Source organism: Clarias gariepinus, chromosome 9, assembly GCF_024256425.1.
Source record: "Clarias gariepinus isolate MV-2021 ecotype Netherlands chromosome 9, CGAR_prim_01v2, whole genome shotgun sequence".
Lineage (NCBI taxonomy): Eukaryota > Metazoa > Chordata > Actinopteri > Siluriformes > Clariidae > Clarias > Clarias gariepinus.
This window is the reverse complement of record NC_071108.1, coordinates 18,318,832-18,338,298: the sequence shown is the minus strand read 5'-3', so window position 1 is coordinate 18,338,298 and position 19,467 is coordinate 18,318,832. Positions and strand designations below refer to the sequence as shown.

General features: G+C 35.8%; 1 protein-coding gene across 1 annotated transcript; it reads left to right on the top strand.

The window, feature by feature from the left end:
• The first annotated feature begins 406 nt into the window (after positions 1-406).
• hsd17b4 (hydroxysteroid (17-beta) dehydrogenase 4) lies at positions 407-18,949 on the top strand. Its single transcript, XM_053504437.1, has 24 exons — positions 407-541; positions 6,519-6,572; positions 6,665-6,772; positions 6,958-7,017; positions 8,611-8,632; positions 8,750-8,796; positions 11,103-11,187; positions 11,275-11,462; positions 13,086-13,177; positions 13,324-13,348; positions 13,434-13,562; positions 14,106-14,209; positions 14,365-14,601; positions 15,871-15,922; positions 16,007-16,078; positions 16,232-16,335; positions 16,414-16,479; positions 16,722-16,791; positions 16,874-16,980; positions 17,175-17,261; positions 17,353-17,442; positions 17,573-17,711; positions 18,035-18,162; positions 18,283-18,949. The coding sequence occupies exons 1-24, from the start codon at positions 484-486 to the stop codon at positions 18,370-18,372; spliced, it is 2,214 nt and encodes a 737-aa protein (XP_053360412.1). The 5' UTR covers positions 407-483; the 3' UTR covers positions 18,373-18,949.
• The last annotated feature ends 518 nt before the right edge of the window (positions 18,950-19,467 follow it).

Sequence of the window (19,467 nt, the reverse complement as noted above, 5' to 3'; positions counted from 1 at the left end):
ATTGTCTCTTCTCCAGATTTGAAATAAGGAACAATGATTAAACATACATACATACAGTAAAAAGAGGCAGTTGTGTCCTGACTTTATCAGTAGCTCTTTGTGTAGGGAACGTTTGTTGTGTAATTTTACATTATTAATTGTATTTCGCGTTCAGGACAAAGCTATGTAAAGATATGTTTTTTTTTTTTTGGTGACACTGTTTTATGAAACGTATGTCAGATAAAAAAGTAAAAAGAACTGTACACTAGTAGCAAGTAGCAAAGATTAATCGAAGTGCACTAACAAAAACAGTGCACAATAACAGGGACTCGCGGAGAGCCATTCGGGATGCGCCCTGTGTGGAGGTTTTTATGGAATCCCGAGCAGAGCGCTGATTGGCTGGATACGATGACGCGAGGTCCTGAAGTCCATTGCAGGAAGTAGGTGAAGAGTCAAAGCAAACTCTGACAATTTACCTGCACAAACGCTGAGTTTTCCTCCATCATGTCCGCGCCTCTGTCGTTTGCTAGAAAGGTTGTGCTTGTGACCGGAGCTGGCGGTGGTGAGTTGAGACGACAGTGCTCTCTTTAAAACTGTTAACCACCTGCAGTCGCTAACTGAAACAGCTTTTTGAAGCCTTGCTATTAGATGTGTAGAAGTGCTTTCAGCAGGCAGAGCAAACTGATAAAGTTAGCCAGCGGTGCACTTTTGTCTTGAACTTGAATAACGTAACCACCAACAACAAACCAAACTTTATTTGAAGAAATTATATATAAATGTAGCGCTGCAGCTAGTTAGCATGTTGCTATGTGTCTTTAGCTCGCAGCACTATTATCAGCCGACAATATGACATGTCCGTGTCAGTAACCTAAGCAATACAAACTAGCTCGTTGATCAAACGTTCATGTGCATTTAGCAGGGTAACTCAGCTAACTCTTTACATCTGTTTTTAATTGCACTGTTTTATATGTTTAAAATATCGGGACAAAATATGTGACTTATTAGTATAAATAACTGTAAAATCCCACTAAGATTATGAAATGATCTTGCAGATTATGAAGCAGTTTACAATGCTTTTAATTCTTTATGCTTGCTTAATTATTTATTTTCCCTAATTTGATCTTCATGCATTTTCTGCCAGTTCCTCAGTGCACCCTGTTTACTCACAAAGGATATTAAGAAAACATTGAGACGCATAAACAATGACTTTATTATCTTCTACAGCCTGGGAGTGTGTTTTTACCACTTCCTTGAAAAACCTTACCAGTAACTGACAAAACCTTGAAAAATATTAAGAAAATTTTAAAGGTGTATATAAGCCTTTAAATATTTAGCCCTAACGTTGTTGGTTTTTAAGATTTTATTAATACGCGTTATTAATACAGCATGTACTCTGCAATAAAGGTCTCTCATTTGTACGTCTATAAATTAACCCCTGCTATTCATTATAAAGTAAAGATTCATATCAGTCAAAAGCCACATCTCTTCCTCTCCTCTGGCCACCATGGAATGTCTCCAGTATGCATACTGTGAAAACCCATCAACAGATGATGCTGTTGCTTTAGCGATGCACAGTGTGCTCTTGCATACTTGATTAAGACAAAGCACCTACAGAAGAAGTCTGTTTTCGTCCATGCTCCTGCCTTTAACCCTAGCCATAATCCTCACAAAGATCAAGGACTTAGAACTTTATCACTTAAGTGTTGTTAAATGTTGGCCTTTCTGATGAGCACGCCACAAGTGGTGAAAATTACTGGCCCTACACTGTCCTCTGAACACAGAATTTCTACAGAAATGTTTACATACGTCTACCCCCATTCCACCCCCCCCCCCCCATTCCTGTTCACTCACGATTTAGTTGCCAAGCACAGCTCTATATACTTTTCAGGGTTAAGGAGGCACCACCACCATCCTCGGACTGATCATGGCTGAATCTTATCGAGAGAGGGCCAGTATGGGTAGGCTTCTACTCCAACCAAACAGAAATCAGACTTAATTCCACCTGTCTAATTAGTCATTCTTGGCTTTTAATAGGCTATCTGGTGTGGCATCTGCTTGGTTGGGTTGCAACCCTGCACCCACGCCGGCCCTTTTTGGATAATATTTGTCACCTCTGGCATACAAAGATACAGCATTATCAGAGTCATGCGACAATTGCAACCTCTTCACCATATACAGTAGGCCATCCTGACTGGGTGCTTAGCCATCTGGCTTGGTTGATCTATCGGCCTTACAGGACATCTTACCTGTATTTTGTAAATAAGTACTGTAAAGGACATATTCCCTATAACTCCACATATAGCTCCACAGACCACAGTCAGTTAGCACAATGAAAGTTTTCCAAACTGCCATTAGCATTGCAATTCCAAAACTGCAGCATTTAATTCAGAACCAGCAGACTGAAGAACAGCTTCTTTCTGTAGGCCTTCAGGATCCTGAAAAACTGTAGTCCATATATTACTCTTCCTTGCGTTTTTATACATTCAGACCGCCACTACTCCCACACTGGTCAACTCACTGACAGCTCAGGGACACTCATGGGCCGCCTTTTCAGAAGTTTCTGTCACGTTTGGGCATGTTGCAATATTTCAAAGGGCACTTTTGTCACTTTACTGCCACTAAGGACCAAGTCCTGTCTCTGTGCAATCTATTTATTATACACCATACATACTACTACATCTAATTTGATTTACTCTTGTTTAAATACTGTGACTGCATATACGAGCAAGTGCATAAGTATTTGAACAGTGGCAAAAGCATTGATCAAAAGCATTGTGGATTTAAAAGTAGTTAAACTGAAGTATTTCAGTGCATAAACTGCTTGATACTTACTATCTAAGGTTTTGAAATATTTGGGCACTTGTTTTTTTTTACTACTTTGAAAAACAAACATGTATGTTTTTGAATGTAATTATAGTAAAATCACTATTGTATTATATTATAGTATTTCTAATTAATTTCTCTTGTCTTTAAATTATTGTTAGTTATATGCAACAACCCGCTAGTAATGTTGCATATCAGTATGATGGCAGAGTGTCATATTTGTGGACCCAACTTATCTGACTCTTTTGTGGGCACAAGTGGTTTCTACGAATTTGTGCGAACACTTTCAAAAAATGTATTTGAAATTATTTCAAACAATGGATTAGATTTTTTAGCAAAATTATGCCTCGGGTTTTGCTATGGAGGACAGCAAGCAGCTAGTTGGCTGTATTAGTTGCCTTTGTCTGCTGTTAAGTTTTACTTCCCTTACACTGGAATTAATTACCTCAAACATTACGACAATGCGCCTGTGCACAAAGCAAGCTCCATGGTTTGCCAAACTTTGAGTGGAAGAGCTTAAGTGGCCTGAATGTAGTCATGACCTCAACTGCACTAAACACATGGCTTGAATTAGAAATCCTACACATTGCACACTGGACATCATCACCCAACATCAGTGTATGATCTCACTAATGCTATTGTGGCTGAATGAACAAATGTACCAGCCATGCTTCAGAATCTAATGGAAAGGCGTCCAGAAGAGCAGAGGTTATTATAACAGTTAAGTGAGTGGTAATTAGTAGTATTGCGCCTTTTCAAGCTAATTTTATAATTATAAAGTATACAAAGTACACTTCCCAACTTAATTCTTGTATAAGTACTGAATACATTAGCTTAAAGGTGGTTTATTTGTGTCTAATTTTTTTAAGTAATGTTTCTTTTTTTCCTCCCTTTCCTTGGCATTTTGTGTACAACTGAGGAATAGCAGTGTGAGAAAAATATTTACTAAAGTTTCCATGTCCTATAAAACCTATAAAGCTGCCTACTTTTAGTTATAATTTAGTTTTTTGTTTGTTAGAGAGTGCACTAGAGTATTTTTACTCAAGTTGTCATTGGTAGGACTGCACTCTTAGTTCTTTGTATGGTTATGGGTTGGATAGATACGGATCATACATACAACCTCTAATAAACACCCTGGGGGGATGATCAAAGACCCTTAAGGGTGCTCGTTTGTATGTCCTACACTGATCTTTTAATAGAACTACTTCTATATCACTCCATGCCACAGTTTCACTGTCACTATAGTTTAAAGCAAAAATCAGACAATTGTTTGTACATTTTGTCAACCTGATAGTTGTCGGTTTAACTGACAGTTTAAAGATTAAATTTCGTAATTTGATAGTAGTAGTTTTTCCTTTTCTTTCTGCTTTTTTTTTTTTTTTTTGCTAAGAGAGTTGAAATTCTCTTCTGCATATTTAATTTGGCACAAGTTTTACACCGAATGGCCTTCCTGATGCAGCACTCCCGTTATATCTGGACTTGGGACTGGCACTACAAGTGCACTGTCTCAGAGACCCCTAGTGGCTGTGTGCATAGTCCCAGAGTCACATCTCGGTTATTCCTTTTAAATTCATTGCGGTGGTGTCCGGAGGCAAAATTTTAATAAATGGGTCACTGTCCAAATGTATATGGGCCTAATTTCATTTCTTTATTTCCTTCTATTTTTTTGAGTGAAAAAAATATTCCACTGCTCTATGGGTACTATTGACTGTCAGAGCACTATGTTTTTGTTGTATTAAAGGTATTTATTTCTCTGAGAAAAATACTAGTTTTAATAACTGAAACTGAAAAACAAGGACAGCATATTTCCCCCATAATTTATATATATAATGTGTATATATACATTATTTATATTATTTTATTGTTTTAGCATATTACATTTTCTTGTATTCTCTTGTAAATTTGGTTGTATTTCTCAGTTATCAGATAGCATGGTATTGACATTTGTCGTTAATAGTGATTTTATGAAATCCTAAAGTCACCCTTAGCAGGAACATTACTTGCAGTTTTTCTCCATTTAAACTTTGGCAACCCTTTTTTCTTTAACTAATTTTTAATAGTGAAGTTGAATATCAGCTAATATGTCTGTATTCATGTTCAAATGTTGTCTGTCATTGTGACGTAGAATTTATCTTTTGTAAAGAATCCTTAATAATAAGAATAGTGCTACATGAATAAGAATAATGCTTGCTCAACAACTATGCATTTTATATTCTAGGTGTCAATGTTGCAACAGAGCCTGGTGTGAACAGATCAAAGGGCATCTTAAATAGCATTAGTAAAGTAGAGGTGGCAGAGGCTAGTACTGTGGCCTTGCATGATCAGGGTCAACCCCCACCTTAGGGTCTGTGTGCGTGGAGTTTGTACATTGTCCCCGTGTTTGGTGGGTCCCTTTCAGGTGATCCAGAGTACTCCTACAGATTACACATACAGATTGGGCTAGTCTGTCCTTTCAAATTGCCTGTATGTGTGCGTGCCCTGCAATGGATAGCACAATGAGTTGATATTATTTAGTTACCAAAAAAAGTTAAAACTCAAATACAGTGGAACCTTGTTCAAATTCAAATACAGTGGAACCAGGCTCGGATTCCAAAACACTTGTAAACCAATTTGAATTTTCCCATAGGAAATAATAGAAACTCAAATTAATTGTTCCACAGCCCAAAAAATAAATACATAAAAAGAATTAACACAAAATATTAAGTAAAAATAAAACAAATTAACCTGCACTTTACCTTTTAAAAATAAATAAATCTTAACAGATAAGTGTTTCCATTTGTGAATGCTGTGTATGTATGTACGTGTGTGTGTATGTGTGTATAAATGTGTGCGTGCATGCGTGAGAATCTAAAGTAAGCGCCCCTTTCCCCCCTTTTGTCTTACACAGTTACCCTTCCTCCACTCTTTTCACACACACAACGAAAACACTGTTTTATGGGAAAAATAAACAAGAAATCTCTCTAATGACACTCGATTGAGCGACACACTAACGGAATTACTTCTGTAAAGTAAAAATAAAACAAATTAACCTGCACTTTACCTTCGAAAAGAACCGCGACAGAGCAGTGTTTCTGTGTAGAGCAGAGAGAAAGAGTGTGTGTGTCTGTAAAGGCGAAAGTAGGGGTTTGTCTGTGTTTGTGGCAGGCAAAGTCTTAAGCAGAGAGAGAAAATGGTTTTTTAATTTCTCGAATGAGACTTGCTTTTAATTTACACGTGTGCAGACACAAAATATAAATGTTTTACGTGCATAAACATGGTCACAGTGTTATAGTAAACAGTACACGCGAGCACAGATATTGATTATACCAGTAAAAGACACGCACTAAGACTCAGCAGGGGAAACGATTACCCAGAATTCCACAGCGCAAGAGATAGAAAAACTGTTGGCTCAGTTGTGATCAGGTGATGCTTGGCGTCAAAACAAGAACGCATGCGTGCTACATGATACTCGGTACTCGTAAACCAAGACATGTTCATTTTCCAAGTCCAAATTTATAAATTTTTTTTGCTTGTTTTGCGAAACACTCACAAACTGACAAATTAATCTGAGGTTTTACTGTATTAATAAGGAAACAAATCAATAGAAGTATGCGATTTTTAAGGAAGTACGTGATAAAAAAACTTTAAGAATTTACCTGCTGTAATGAGTATTTATTTTGGCTTATGCCATTACTATTAAAGTCCAGGTATGTAATAAAATGCAACATTCTTTTCAGGACTTGGGAGGGAATATGCCTTAGCTTTTGGAGAGCGAGGAGCCGCTGTTGTTGGTAGGTTATTTTCATAGTCAATTTACCCTAATTTTATTCATGCTGAATCATTTCAGTGAAATTTGCCTTTTGATTGTCTGTTCTCCACACAGTAAATGACCTTGGGGGTGATGCAAAGGGAGGTGGAAAGAGTTCAGCTGCTGCCGATAGAGTGGTAGAAGAGATAAAAGCTAAAGGTGGCAGAGCTGTGGCAAATTATGGTAGGTAATCTGGATTTTGTGAGTTATGCTCATTATTTGTTATGGAAGGTGGTTTAATAATGCCGGTGTCCTTTAAAAACATTTTCCAATATCCTGTGTAATATTTTCACAATAATTGTGGGGAAAAAATGCTTAATTGCAATCTTTTACAAAAGAAAATAAGTTTCAATTGTTTGTTTTTACAGATTCAGTAGAAGATGGTGAAAAACTAATCCAGACTGCTTTGGATGCATTTGGACGACTAGGTAGGTGTATTTTTTTTATTTATTTATTTTTGGGTGTTGGTTGTTTTTTTTTTCGTATAATGTTGCTTGAGATATATTAGGGGGGTTTTCATGAACTTAAACATGAACAAATTATCCAGTAACCACAGATAAGATTATATGCAAAAGTACATAATTGAGCCTGTGGAATAAGAGGAAAAATTATCTGCATGTTTATTAGGTATTTCAATTAATTAAGTTGTTGGTCAAATATTTAAAAACTGTTTTCTCTTTTTATATACCAATATATTTGCCTGAATATCTATGTTCTTACATTAATTAACAGTCTACTGAGTGGCAAAAACAGCTACTTTCTTAAACCTTCTAGCATATAAAACTGCTGGGTTCCATCACTGATAACCATGTGCAGAGCATTCTTGCTTAGATCTCTTTGTGTAGAGAAACTTGCTGCTCATTTATGACTTTACAGCCTAAAAACAGATTAAAAAAATGCTATCCAAGGCAGTTCTCAAAAAACATCAATAGATATTCTTTTTATGTGGCAAACAAAACAGACAGACAAACAAACAAAACAGTCTAGGTTTTGCTGACTCTATGGTGTAGCATGATAATTGCAAATAGTTCAAAACAAATCTAATGTTAAGGCCCACTGTTTTTGTTCACATGACAATTGTAACTACTCTGTAAGCATCCTGTTTTTAAATGAAGGTTTTCACATCATTAAACTGTTGGCTCAGTGCATTTGTATTCAAATGTGTCAATTTGGCTGATGGTTTTATTCAAAATGATGTGCAACTGAGACAGAATAGATCTAAGCAACGGAGGGAGCTAAGGGTTCAGCAATGTCAGCTTGGTAGTGCTGGGATTTGACAGTGCCTTTTAAATTTATTTTATGCCTTTAAAGTTTAGTCCTGTGTCCTATTTGGTATGATGCTGTCTGGATACAGCCAGCATTTGTGCTTAAAAGATAAAGTCTGTCATATTTGGAAAGTAGCCCAGAAAAAGCTATATCTTCTACAGTCTAGGATTTATTAAATAACTCAGTTTGTCCTTGAAGAAGGGATCCCATAATGTTGTAGTAATGTACTAATTGTTCTTAGAAAACTGAAATAATATTGTTAACTGTAATAAATGCGCCCTTCAATTTCAATTATTTAATTATGAAATGTTAATATTACATGCTTACTTTGCACTATACTTAGTAAGGTTGTACTTCATGTGATCTACTGTATGTGTTACAATATCGAACATCATTAATAGGCTGTAGATTGAAAAATCATAAAGCTATGAAATTTTAAATATATTAAAGCAAATGTATGTCATTGCTTCAAAAATGTTTTTCTTAAAAATAATATTTTAATTGTTTAATTGCAGACTATGATTTTTTTTTAAATTTGTTCTGTGAATTGAGTTAATTTCCTTAAATACTTTAAATTCAAACATATTTGGATTAAATTTAGGTGCATTTCAACATTGACATGAAAAAAGTTTAATACAATATTCTAATAGGCTTTATTTTCTATGGCCATATCTTTTCCTGATTCTGGGAATCTTCCAGATACAGTATGATGTGTTGTAGCTGTGTGTCCTAACATTTTTTTGTTTTCTTCTTAGATATTTTGATCAACAATGCCGGGTAAGTTCTAAAGGTCCTGTGTTTTTGTTTGTTTTTAATAAGTTGTTTACACCAAATGTCATTTTCCCTGCCAACTGTGGACTGTAATTTGCTTCTTTCTCTGTGCTCCAACGTGAGGATCCTGCGTGATCGATCTTTTGCTAGAACCAGTGATCTTGACTGGGGTATGTACCATTTGAGGGTAGCAAAAAACTACTTTTTTAAACCAGATACTTTTACTCACTCTTTGCTTTTAAGCAGTATCTATAATAAAGAACATGAGGGCAACATGAGTGCACATAACGTTATCTGTGTTCATGGTCATTAAAGAAGGTTGTATATATTTTGAGCACACAAAAGTATTGGCAAGGGTGGGGCAATAACGAAAAAAATACTGAAAAATGTATGCTTTATTTCCTCTTGCTTACAATGGTCCGCACTTTGCTTATACTGTAAGTCATGTTGGTTTGTGACTTTGAAGCAAGTTGAATGTCACCACTATGATCATTCAGCCAGGCCCCTTTTTAGTGAAACAGAACGTCATTTTATTAATAGACTACATTTTGGTAGATAACAGAAACAAATAGGATTACGATATATTAATCGCCCAAAAAAAAAAAGGTTGCTGTACTTTATAAGAACTGGTGCTGTAATCAAGACTGCTCTGTGTTTATTTCAGGTTCTATACTTAACAACATTCTCATACTGAACAAACTTTTAACCACTGTACTCATTGCCTTTATTCTTTTATACCTGTATACGGCAATGACTTATAATTCCACAATGATGGGTTTATAAATGCTGTCTCAGGGAGTGCTTTCTCGCCATGGTCACCACCATTTCAGATTGAATCCAGCATGAATGCGTCTGTGTATTAAAAAGTGCATTTAACAAATTGTGGGGTGTAATAAACATTTAGTAAACAAGTAGGATCCTCAATTTCTATTTGGGAGAAGCTAAATAAAAGCTCCTTTTTTACTAGCTACTGTAATACACTACAAGCTAATAGCACCCACTCTCATACATGCGCGCACACAGCAATGACTTTTTGCTGCATTCAGGCAGCACTTTCATGGTAGATCCGGGTTAAAGAAATCACCATGGCGACTGGGAAGTTCATAGAAGTAGGTATGATTCTCTTCTCAGTATAGTGAGAAATGCAGGATTCAATGTTTCGCGCACAGGAAAACTATATGCATAACCGGGGGGTCATGCGACAGCAGACACAAACAGTGGGGGTGGGTGGGACACAATGTTCAGACATCCACGAATCTTTGGCCACATAGTGTACACGACTTCAAGGGTAAAAGCATGATATTTAAAAAATAAAATGTAGTAATATTTTATATTAGGAGAAGAAATTGTGTAACATTTTGAAATTAAAGCCATATGGTTGTCCATTTGTGCATTAAAGTGAGGAACATTTGAAGACATGTTTTACTAGTATTAAATAGAATTCAATAATTTGTCAAATCTACTGTACCTTACACAACGGTGAAATAATTTTTTCACATATTCCAGTTAGGAGTCTGGGGTCAGAGTGCAGGGTAAGCCAGGATACAGCAGCCCTGGAGCAGATAGGGTCAGGGGCCTTGCTCAAGGGCTCAACAGTGGCATCTTGGTGGTGCTGGGGCCCGAACACCCTACCTTCCGATCAGTAACTCACTAGCCTTAACCGTTTGAGCCACCACTGCTCCAACAAAAGTAATTATTGTTTTTACAAATAAAAATACTTAATCAGATTGTTGATATTAGTACTTTAAAATTAGGAAGACCATGTGTTTATTTAGGAAAAAATAACTGTATATGATGGAGGAGGGTTTATTTGTTTATTTTTTCCTGATGGACAAATCCTGATATTTAAATTGTGTGGAGCAGTAACCTTCAGGTCTATAGATTGTTAGATCTGTAGAACAGTTGTATTTTCATTATGCTCAGTAATTCAAAAGTGTGTAAGCTGTAAGTGATTGACAGACTGATCATGTGTACATATGCCATATGCATTTGGGGCAACTTGCTCTTGATGCAGAGTGGGCTGAACCACTATCTAACGGCCATACAGCTGTTTAGTCCCAAATACTATGCATGAGGAAATGCTAATTCTTTCACTCTTAAACATAATTGTGCTTTCCACTATTGAATTTTTTTAATCCTGCAACTTCTTCACCGAGTGTTAGTGATTCTCATTCATGACTTTTAATTAACTTTTAATAACTTTTTCTTTTCTTCTCCTGACCACATTTCTTTCATGAAGTTTAGCACTATCCTTCCAAGTTTTAATACATTAAGGATTTTTAAACTATTTGCAGTAATTTTAAAACAACTTAGTTGTTCAGACACATGTCTTTGTACTACCCCACAGTCTAAAAAAAATAACCACTGCTCCAATTTGTACTCTGTCAATAACTAAACACACAGATAATGTTGCTGTGCACTCAGTGTCCTATTAAGGTAAATATTCTATTTAAATGCTATTTTCTTCTTTATTTAGACCTCATTCACAGAGTGCACTTGAGGGGTTCATTCTTAGTCACTCGCGCAGCATGGAATCACATGAAGAACCAAAAATTTGGAAGGTAATGTAATGGCCATGTCTATGAAATAACATTGCATTTTATTCACTATTAAAAAACTTTGATGCAACAATGCACATCACTGCGCAGAATCATCATGACCTCATCGGCTTCTGGAATCTATGGGAACTTTGGCCAGGCAAACTACAGCGCTGCCAAGCTGGGCCTCCTGGGTCTGGCCAACACTCTGGCAATTGAAGGCCAGAAGTACAACATCCACTGCAACACCATCGCGCCTACTGCAGGCTCACGTCTCACTCAGTCCATCATGCCACCAGGTTAGAGAGTGTTAGAAAAATAATTGAATAACAAAACCAACACACAGCAATGTTTATCTATGACCCTCCTTATGAAAAGATTGGCATGCTGTCCAGGTTTTCCTTCCGTGCCGAAATGTTCCCTCTGAGGGTGTTTTATTTGCATGTCTATTAGGGTGCACTCTATTAAAATAATTATATTAAAAGCGTGCAACAAATGAATAATACCCAGACAAGCTTGGTTCAGTTATCTGTGTGATACAGTACATTTAAAAATACAGCAAACAAATTTACAATACAGCAATTCTGCTAAAATCTACTGTGCACAAAATATGATATCCCTTGCAGGATGTAACAGTTTTTTTTGTGCTGTTGAAGTAATTTCAAAAGTGTTTTTATGCTTCAAGCTTGTACACTGTTAGCATGATTTTTGAGCTGAGTATTGTGATTTGTGATCAATTTTATGTCTCTCATCCACAGCTAAATCTTGTTTCTACAGTTTTCTATAGTCTGAAACATAACTCCAGAAAATAGATCTTGTTTGTTTTTTTGTTTTGTTGCAAATCAAATGTAATTTTAAAGTTATTCTGGTAGAAAAATGCTATTGCAAGCTACTTCCCAAAGAACACTGTGTAATATTGGTTTGTGCTGTGTTCTTCCCCACAACAATGGTTAAGCTGAAGGTTGTTAGAGCAGGTTATATAGTTTTAACAAGGGTTCGAGTCTGTGTCCTTGAATTCTTCTAGTGAAAACAATGAAATGCCTAAATAGTAGGGGTGTATTAAAGGAAAAATATAAAAACGATGCTCAAACATGAAGTACAATTGGGAACATGTATTTGGATCTGGTAGATCTAATGGCTCTATCTATGTAATGGATCTGCTATGGCTTGTGTCTTTGAATCAGATTTGATTGCTGTGTAGTGTAAAATGTTTCTTTTGATGGTGAGGTTTGTTTATGATGCGGTATAAATGGCTTCTCCACTTATTCTTGTCGACGATGTACTGTATAAAGTCAGTATATGGGGGGGTGACGTGACTGACCACCCATTGGAACTAACAGTGTTGATATGTGCAAACTGACGGCATGACGATTGGTTAATGACTAACAAAAAAAGAAGAAAAAAAAACAGTACATGGTGACCAAAACAAATCCTCCAGGGCTGTTAAAATCTTTTCTTATACAGTTAATCTTTAAATATTAATTTGCCTTTCTTTTAAAGCACACTAATTTAAAGACCAATTAATATTTAAAGATTAACTGTATAGGAAAAGGTCTTAACAGCTCCGGACTTTTTCTCCCTGCCACCCACCAAACATGTTCATTCTTTAAAACATATGAAATATTCTTTGATTCTTCTTTATACCGGAGTGTGCACCAAGTAGCAGCTATGTGTGGGTAAACACTGCTGACAAGATACAGTCTTGACTTTGATTTGCTTTTTGAGTATTAATTTCCTGAAGTGCCGTTTTCTTAATATTAAGTTTCTATTCTGTATCGCGGGGGAAAAGGTCCATGAGATGTTCTGCTAGATAAGCAGTTTAATAACCTTTGAATTTTTGATATTAAGTAGTGTGATCAGATTTATTTTGAGTTCCCTCTTGCTCTAATTGTTAGTGACAATGTGGTATTTGTCCTTGTCAGATCTGGTGGAGTCTTTGAAAGCGGAGTACGTGGCTCCTCTTGTCCTGTGGCTCTGCCATGATCAGTGTCAGGAGAACGGGGGCCTTTTTGAGGTTTGGTTCTAAATTTTAATGGTTTTGACTGTAAAGTCACAACTGTTGGTTATTTTTTCAAAAAAGCTGTCATCTGTTAAAGTCATAATTGTTCTGATAATTCCAAATATTTTATTTTATTTATTTATTTTTTTTACTGTTCTTAGGTTGGGGCTGGCTGGATCAGCAAATGTAAGTGGAATTTTGCTAGCCTGTTTTCTATCTTAAATTTATAAAGATTGACACATTTTAAGACTATGTATGTGTGGATGTGCAGTGCGGTGGGAGAGAACTTTGGGCAGCATTGTCCGTCATAAAAACCAGAGCATGAGCCCAGAGGACGTCCGTGATAAGTGGGACCAGATCTGTGACTTCACCAATGCCACCAAGCCAACTACTATTCAAGGTGAATTCTGATATGGACCAAGAATCACCAACTATGTGGTCCCTGTACCATGATGTGTAAGATGTGTCTGCCCTCAGCCTACAAATTATACAAGAGACAACACGAGCCAGTAAAATTGACTTTTTCTTTATAAGTAGAATCATATATTTGAAGGAATTTAATCTGAAATTTATTAAAATGGAATACATACAGTATATTCAACCCAGAAGAGGGACCAGAGTAAGCCTCATCTTTAGACCATACTTGACCAATAGACACATGAGCACCAATGTAAATTCCACTGCATAAATTAAACATAAATAAATCCATTAGCAGTTATTTCTGAGCACATTTACAACCATGGACATTAAGTGAGTCTGTGTTTGCTTTCCATAACCGCCCTGAGGAATGTACAGCACAGAGCAGAGAGAGCTGCAGTAAGGCTTGTTAGCATGGCTTTGTATTGCTCATCACTTGTGTTATGTTTGTACTGAGCATGTTGCTGTCTTCGTCTTCTGAGTGTGGGCTAGTTAATTAAACATTTGGTTCCCTATTGTGATTAAGAGTCAATGCAGTTACTGGTGGATGTGCTGTCAAAAGTGGAGGCTGAGAAAGGAATTAGAGCCAATCCAACCAGTGCCATGATTGCATCATCTGGCATAAACCCTGTGAGTACTGAATATGCAGCATTAAATTGATTGTGGTGTCATATATACAGTACAGTTTATATAGGCAATAGTCACTACCAAAATGTTTCTATATACATTAAATATCTACAATTAAATTGTATTTAAATTTTTGAATTATACTTGCATGTTGGCAGACAGAGGCTGTTGGGAAGGTGCTTCCTGAGATGACATTTAGTTACACTCACATGCACTGCATCTTATACGCCCTTGGAGTGGGAATGACTACCAGAGAGCTCAATCACCTCAAGTTCCTGTATGAAGGTCATGAGGAGTTCAGCTGCCTGCCTACATTTGGAGTAATCTCAGCTCAGGCGTCAATGCTAAACGGAGAACTTGGCTCTGTTTCAGGGCTTAATTTCGACCTCACAAGGGTAAGCAACTTTTTAGGATGCTTTCTATTAACATTAATTATGCACACAGTTGACATTGATCTCATCAAGGCTTTTGCTTGATCTGATCAGACTCGTTCAATAACAGATTTTGGTTGTTTTTTTTATTGAAAAGATGTTAACATAGTCACTTTTGGAAATAGAAAAAATGGTTAATATTTTCAGCAAACATTGATGCATGGTTTCTTATGCCATAAATTGCATGATGCATGGATTCTTATGTCATAAATTAAACAAAAAAATATAAACATTATTATGGCACTGTGCAAAAGCTTGGGCACCTAAGAGTCTTAGATTCTTTTTACAAGGTTTCAGACTTTAATCAACTCGTTAAATCTGATGCATGGCAACAGCTGTCACTGGTAAATGCCAGTTTCGAAGCTTAACAAATACTTTGACTCTTCAAACCTTGTGCACACACTTAACAACCATGGGTTCCTCCAAGCAGCTGTGTAAGACTCTGAAAATGAAAGTTATTGATGCCCACAATGCAGAAGAAAGCTACAAGAAGATAGCAAAGCAGTGTCCCCATCATAAAATCCAACGTCAGAAGTATGCAACAGAACATCTACAGAAGCCCAATGCGTTTTAAAAACAAGTGCTTTATTTTTTTTTTAATCTTTGTTCAGTTTATGACATAGTAACTATGCATCAATGTTTGCTGAAAACATTGTGTATTTTTTCCATTTCTAAGAGAAACTGTGTTAACATCTTTTAAATTAAAAAAACAAAAAATCTGTTGATCAATGGATGCCTAAACTTTTGCATAGGACTTAATATACACATGAAGGTGCATCTCAATACATTAGAATATCAATGAATATTTGATCTCTTGCCAATCAAGCACAGATATACAGTACCATGGGCCTTAAACCAGGGATTAGTACTTTAGGCAGTGTGGGTAGGTCCTGCTGGAAACTGAAATTAGCAGCTTTTTAAAGCTGGTCCACAAAGGCAAGTGTTCCAAAACTTTCAGTGGACCAACATCAACAGATGACATGTCTCCCCAAACAACCACTGAATGTGCAAACTTTAAACTGGACCTCAAGCAACTTGCATTCTATGCCTTTACTCTCTTCCTACAGAGATCTCTCTTCCATTTCCAAATGAAATGCACTATTTAATTTCATCTAAAAAGATGACGTACACACAGTATGTTTCCATTTGTGTCACTGAGTGAAATAAAAGAATATTTTTTGTTACAGTTAGTGCTTATATGTATTGGCTTTCTTTTTTTTTTTTTTTTTTTAGCTCCTACACGGAGAACAGTACTTGGAGGTGTACAAACCTTTGCCTACTTCTGGTATGTCAGCTGTCCCATAGTTTGTATGATCAGGACTTTTTTCTTTCTCTTAACCAGCTGCTCTAACTAACATCTGTTTTCTAGGAACATTGACCTCAAAAGCATCAGTAGCAGACATCTTAGACAAAGGATCTGGCGCAGTCATACTATTGGATGGTGATTATCATTATATTATGTACTATTTACTATAGTGTTTTGCTAGAATTAAGTGAAAGAACTACACAGTACTTTAATTACCTATTGTTTTAAATTAAATAAGTGAGCAAGAAAAAACAGAAATAGTACAATTACACATTTTCTTCCTTGTAGTTTACACTTACAGCAAGCAGGAGCTGGTCTGCTACAATCAGTTCTCACTGTTTATTGTGGGTGCTGGGGGATTTGGAGGAAAGAGAACATCAGATAAAGCTGTGGTAATAAATCCTATACACCATAGTCTTTTTTGCTTTTTCCTGTTGTTGTACATTTATACAGTATTTCCTCCTTTGCAGGCCACAGCTGCACCACCAAACAGATCACCAGATGCAGTCATGGTTGACGTAACCACCAAAGATCAGGTACTGTCAAATGTGACATCTGATAAAAGATTAATAAATGAATGATGAAACCATTGCAACAACTGTTGTACTCTTGTTTTTTTTCTCCTTTTTTTTTTTTGTAGACATTGCTATAAAATCTAGCTATACTTCTACATATGTTTTTTTTTTTTATATTCATATAGACTGACATATTTCACAGTTCAGAGAAGTAACATTTTCTTTTCTTCCATAATCTCAAAAACCTCATTTTTGCATTGTAGGCTGCTTTGTACAGGTTGAGTGGTGATTGGAACCCTCTTCATATAGACCCAAGCTTTGCAGCAATGGGAGGTAAGAATTTAAACAGTTTTCAGTATCAATTAGAGTAATGGCATTTTTACTTGAATGTTTAAAAAGCTATCCAACACTGTAGGTTTCAAATCTCCTATACTGCATGGACTGTGCTCATTTGGATTTGCTGCTCGGCATGTCCTGAAGCAGTATGCTGGAAATGATGTTTCCAGATTCAAGTCCATTAAGGTGAGGCAAATTGATATGATGCCACTACTTAAAACCTTTAAAAAAAAAAAAGAGATCCAATTTGTAGTGATTTACAAATGAATATAATAATTTTAATTATTGCATTTTTTTAATGTATTAATTTCTGTTATAATGTTTTGTATCTACATTTAATGTATTTAATTTAAATTTATTTATTAATTTTTTTGGGATAGGTACGATTTGTGAAGCCGGTGTTCCCAGGCCAGTCTCTGCAGACAGAAATGTGGAAAGAGGAAAACCGAATTTATTTCCAATGCAAAGTAAGAATAAGTGTTTATTTATGCTGCTTACATCCATCGGTAGTGTATATTTAATGCTCAACCTACTGTCATATTTGTTCTGGCTTTTTAGGTGAAGGAGACAGGAGATGTTGTGTTATCTGGTGCGTACGTGGATTTACATGCAGCTCCCGATGCTGTTGCCAGCACTTCTCCAACAGAGGTACCGGCATCATTTGGATTAAATATTATTGTTTATATACTTTCAAGGAAGTAAGTCATTTGTAAAAAAGAGAACAAAACTTAGTCATTTTTGCATATTTACATATATTACAATCACTATGACTTCACAGACCAGTGGACTTCAGAGCGACTTGGTGTTTGCTGAAATCGGACGCCGGATCAAAGGCATGGGTGCTGAACTTGTGAAGAAAGTTAATGCCATTTTTGGCTGGGAAATTACCAAAGGAGGAAAAACAGCTGCCCAATGGAGTAAGACATAATGTTTATTTACCAAGCGTCTACAGGGACGTAGACTGATATTCTCAATGTCTGGTGTCAAAACATCAGTAGTAAGGGTGCTAAACAAAAATAAGTACTTGAAAAACTTCTTAGAAAAACGTTCTTTAGAAATATCTTTAGAAAAACTTTTGTTTTTTAAATCAAAGCTTTTTATTTTTATTTTTACTTTTTGCATTGTTCTTTTTTAGTTTTATTTTCTGGCCATTTAGCACTTGATGTTTCTCTCATTTGCAGATGAGAGATACCATGCAATGCTAATTTTCCAACCGATAATCTGATCTGTTTCTGTGCAGCCATTGATCTAAAAACAGCACAAGGTGCGCTCCATAAGGGTCCTTACAGTGGCAAAGCTGATGTGACAATTACTGTGGCTGATGAGGATTTCATGGACGTAGCGTTGGGGAAGCTCAACCCTCAGAAGGTACCTGTGTGCCACATTTGAAATGAAAAATTTATATTGAATTACCATATATGAGAATGTTTGGAGTAGTCTACCACATTAATGCTGTTGTTCAGGGTGCTTTGTTTGTTTTCCCCATAGGCCTTTTTCGCTGGCAAATTGAAAGTCAGAGGGAATATCATGCTGAGCCAGAAACTGGAAACAATACTAAAGGATTACGCCAAGCTGTGATACACCAAACAACCTAGTGCCTGGAGAAATGCAGACTGCATGACAGTTTTACTGAGGGTGTATGATTGTTGAGATTTAAAATTTAGCATTTACAAATCCTCAACAAGAGTAAGAAATTACAACACTAATGGAGAATAGCAAAATATGGTAAGAATATGATCTAAACTCAATTAAAATTAAATGAGTTTTTTTGGGTCTTTATTGTGCCTGGATTTCAGTATATTGAACGTTTAGCTTTTTTTCCCGTTAGTCACAGTCAGGCTTTTGTTCAAAAGAAATCTGAACTAGAAAAAATGTTTCCCAAATCTGTCACTAAACAGTGGTCAAAGCTGATTAAGTAATTATGTAGTCAGGAGATTATTGATAGGACGTATTGGAATAATATTCATAACAATTGAGTAACTTTTGTGACATAAAACAAAGCATAATTGATCAACAGTTATAAAAGACTAATAATTTATAGTAAATCTGGTCTATTAAAGGTAATTCTTATTTCTGTACTTAAATTAAATTACTGTGCATGTAATATGTTAATAATTTCTAATAAATCTGACCTTTGTGGAATACCTAAAGAAAATTCCTGTTTCCTTAATGAACTTCACATACCCATAGGTGTTGCAGCAAGGAGATTTATTATATCATTACAGGTGATGTACATTACATATTAATTTACAATGACCTTTCTAACCATAATAAAATTAGATGGAGTTTTGTATATTCACATTTTTAGAGAGTAAAGGGGAGAAGACCTAATGTGCTACACACCACAACTACAGTTGATTTCCTAAGTGTGACTTGATCCTCATTTATTTTCTTCATTATTATATGGAATGAATGACTGTGTAAATGTACATGCTAAAAATGAAGGAAGGGGGAAAAATAGCCATTTTTAAAAACAAGAATATATTAAGAGTATAATTTGCAAGATCAGCTATATAAATATTTTGTTAAACAATTGTTTTAAATGCCTATGATTAATAAGAGTATTTAATCAAGATGTTATTTTATATTTACATAAACAAAATAATTTTATCCTTCTCAGTTGCTCCCCAAAATAAAGCTAATGTACATTTTTACACTGTTAAGTTTTATTCT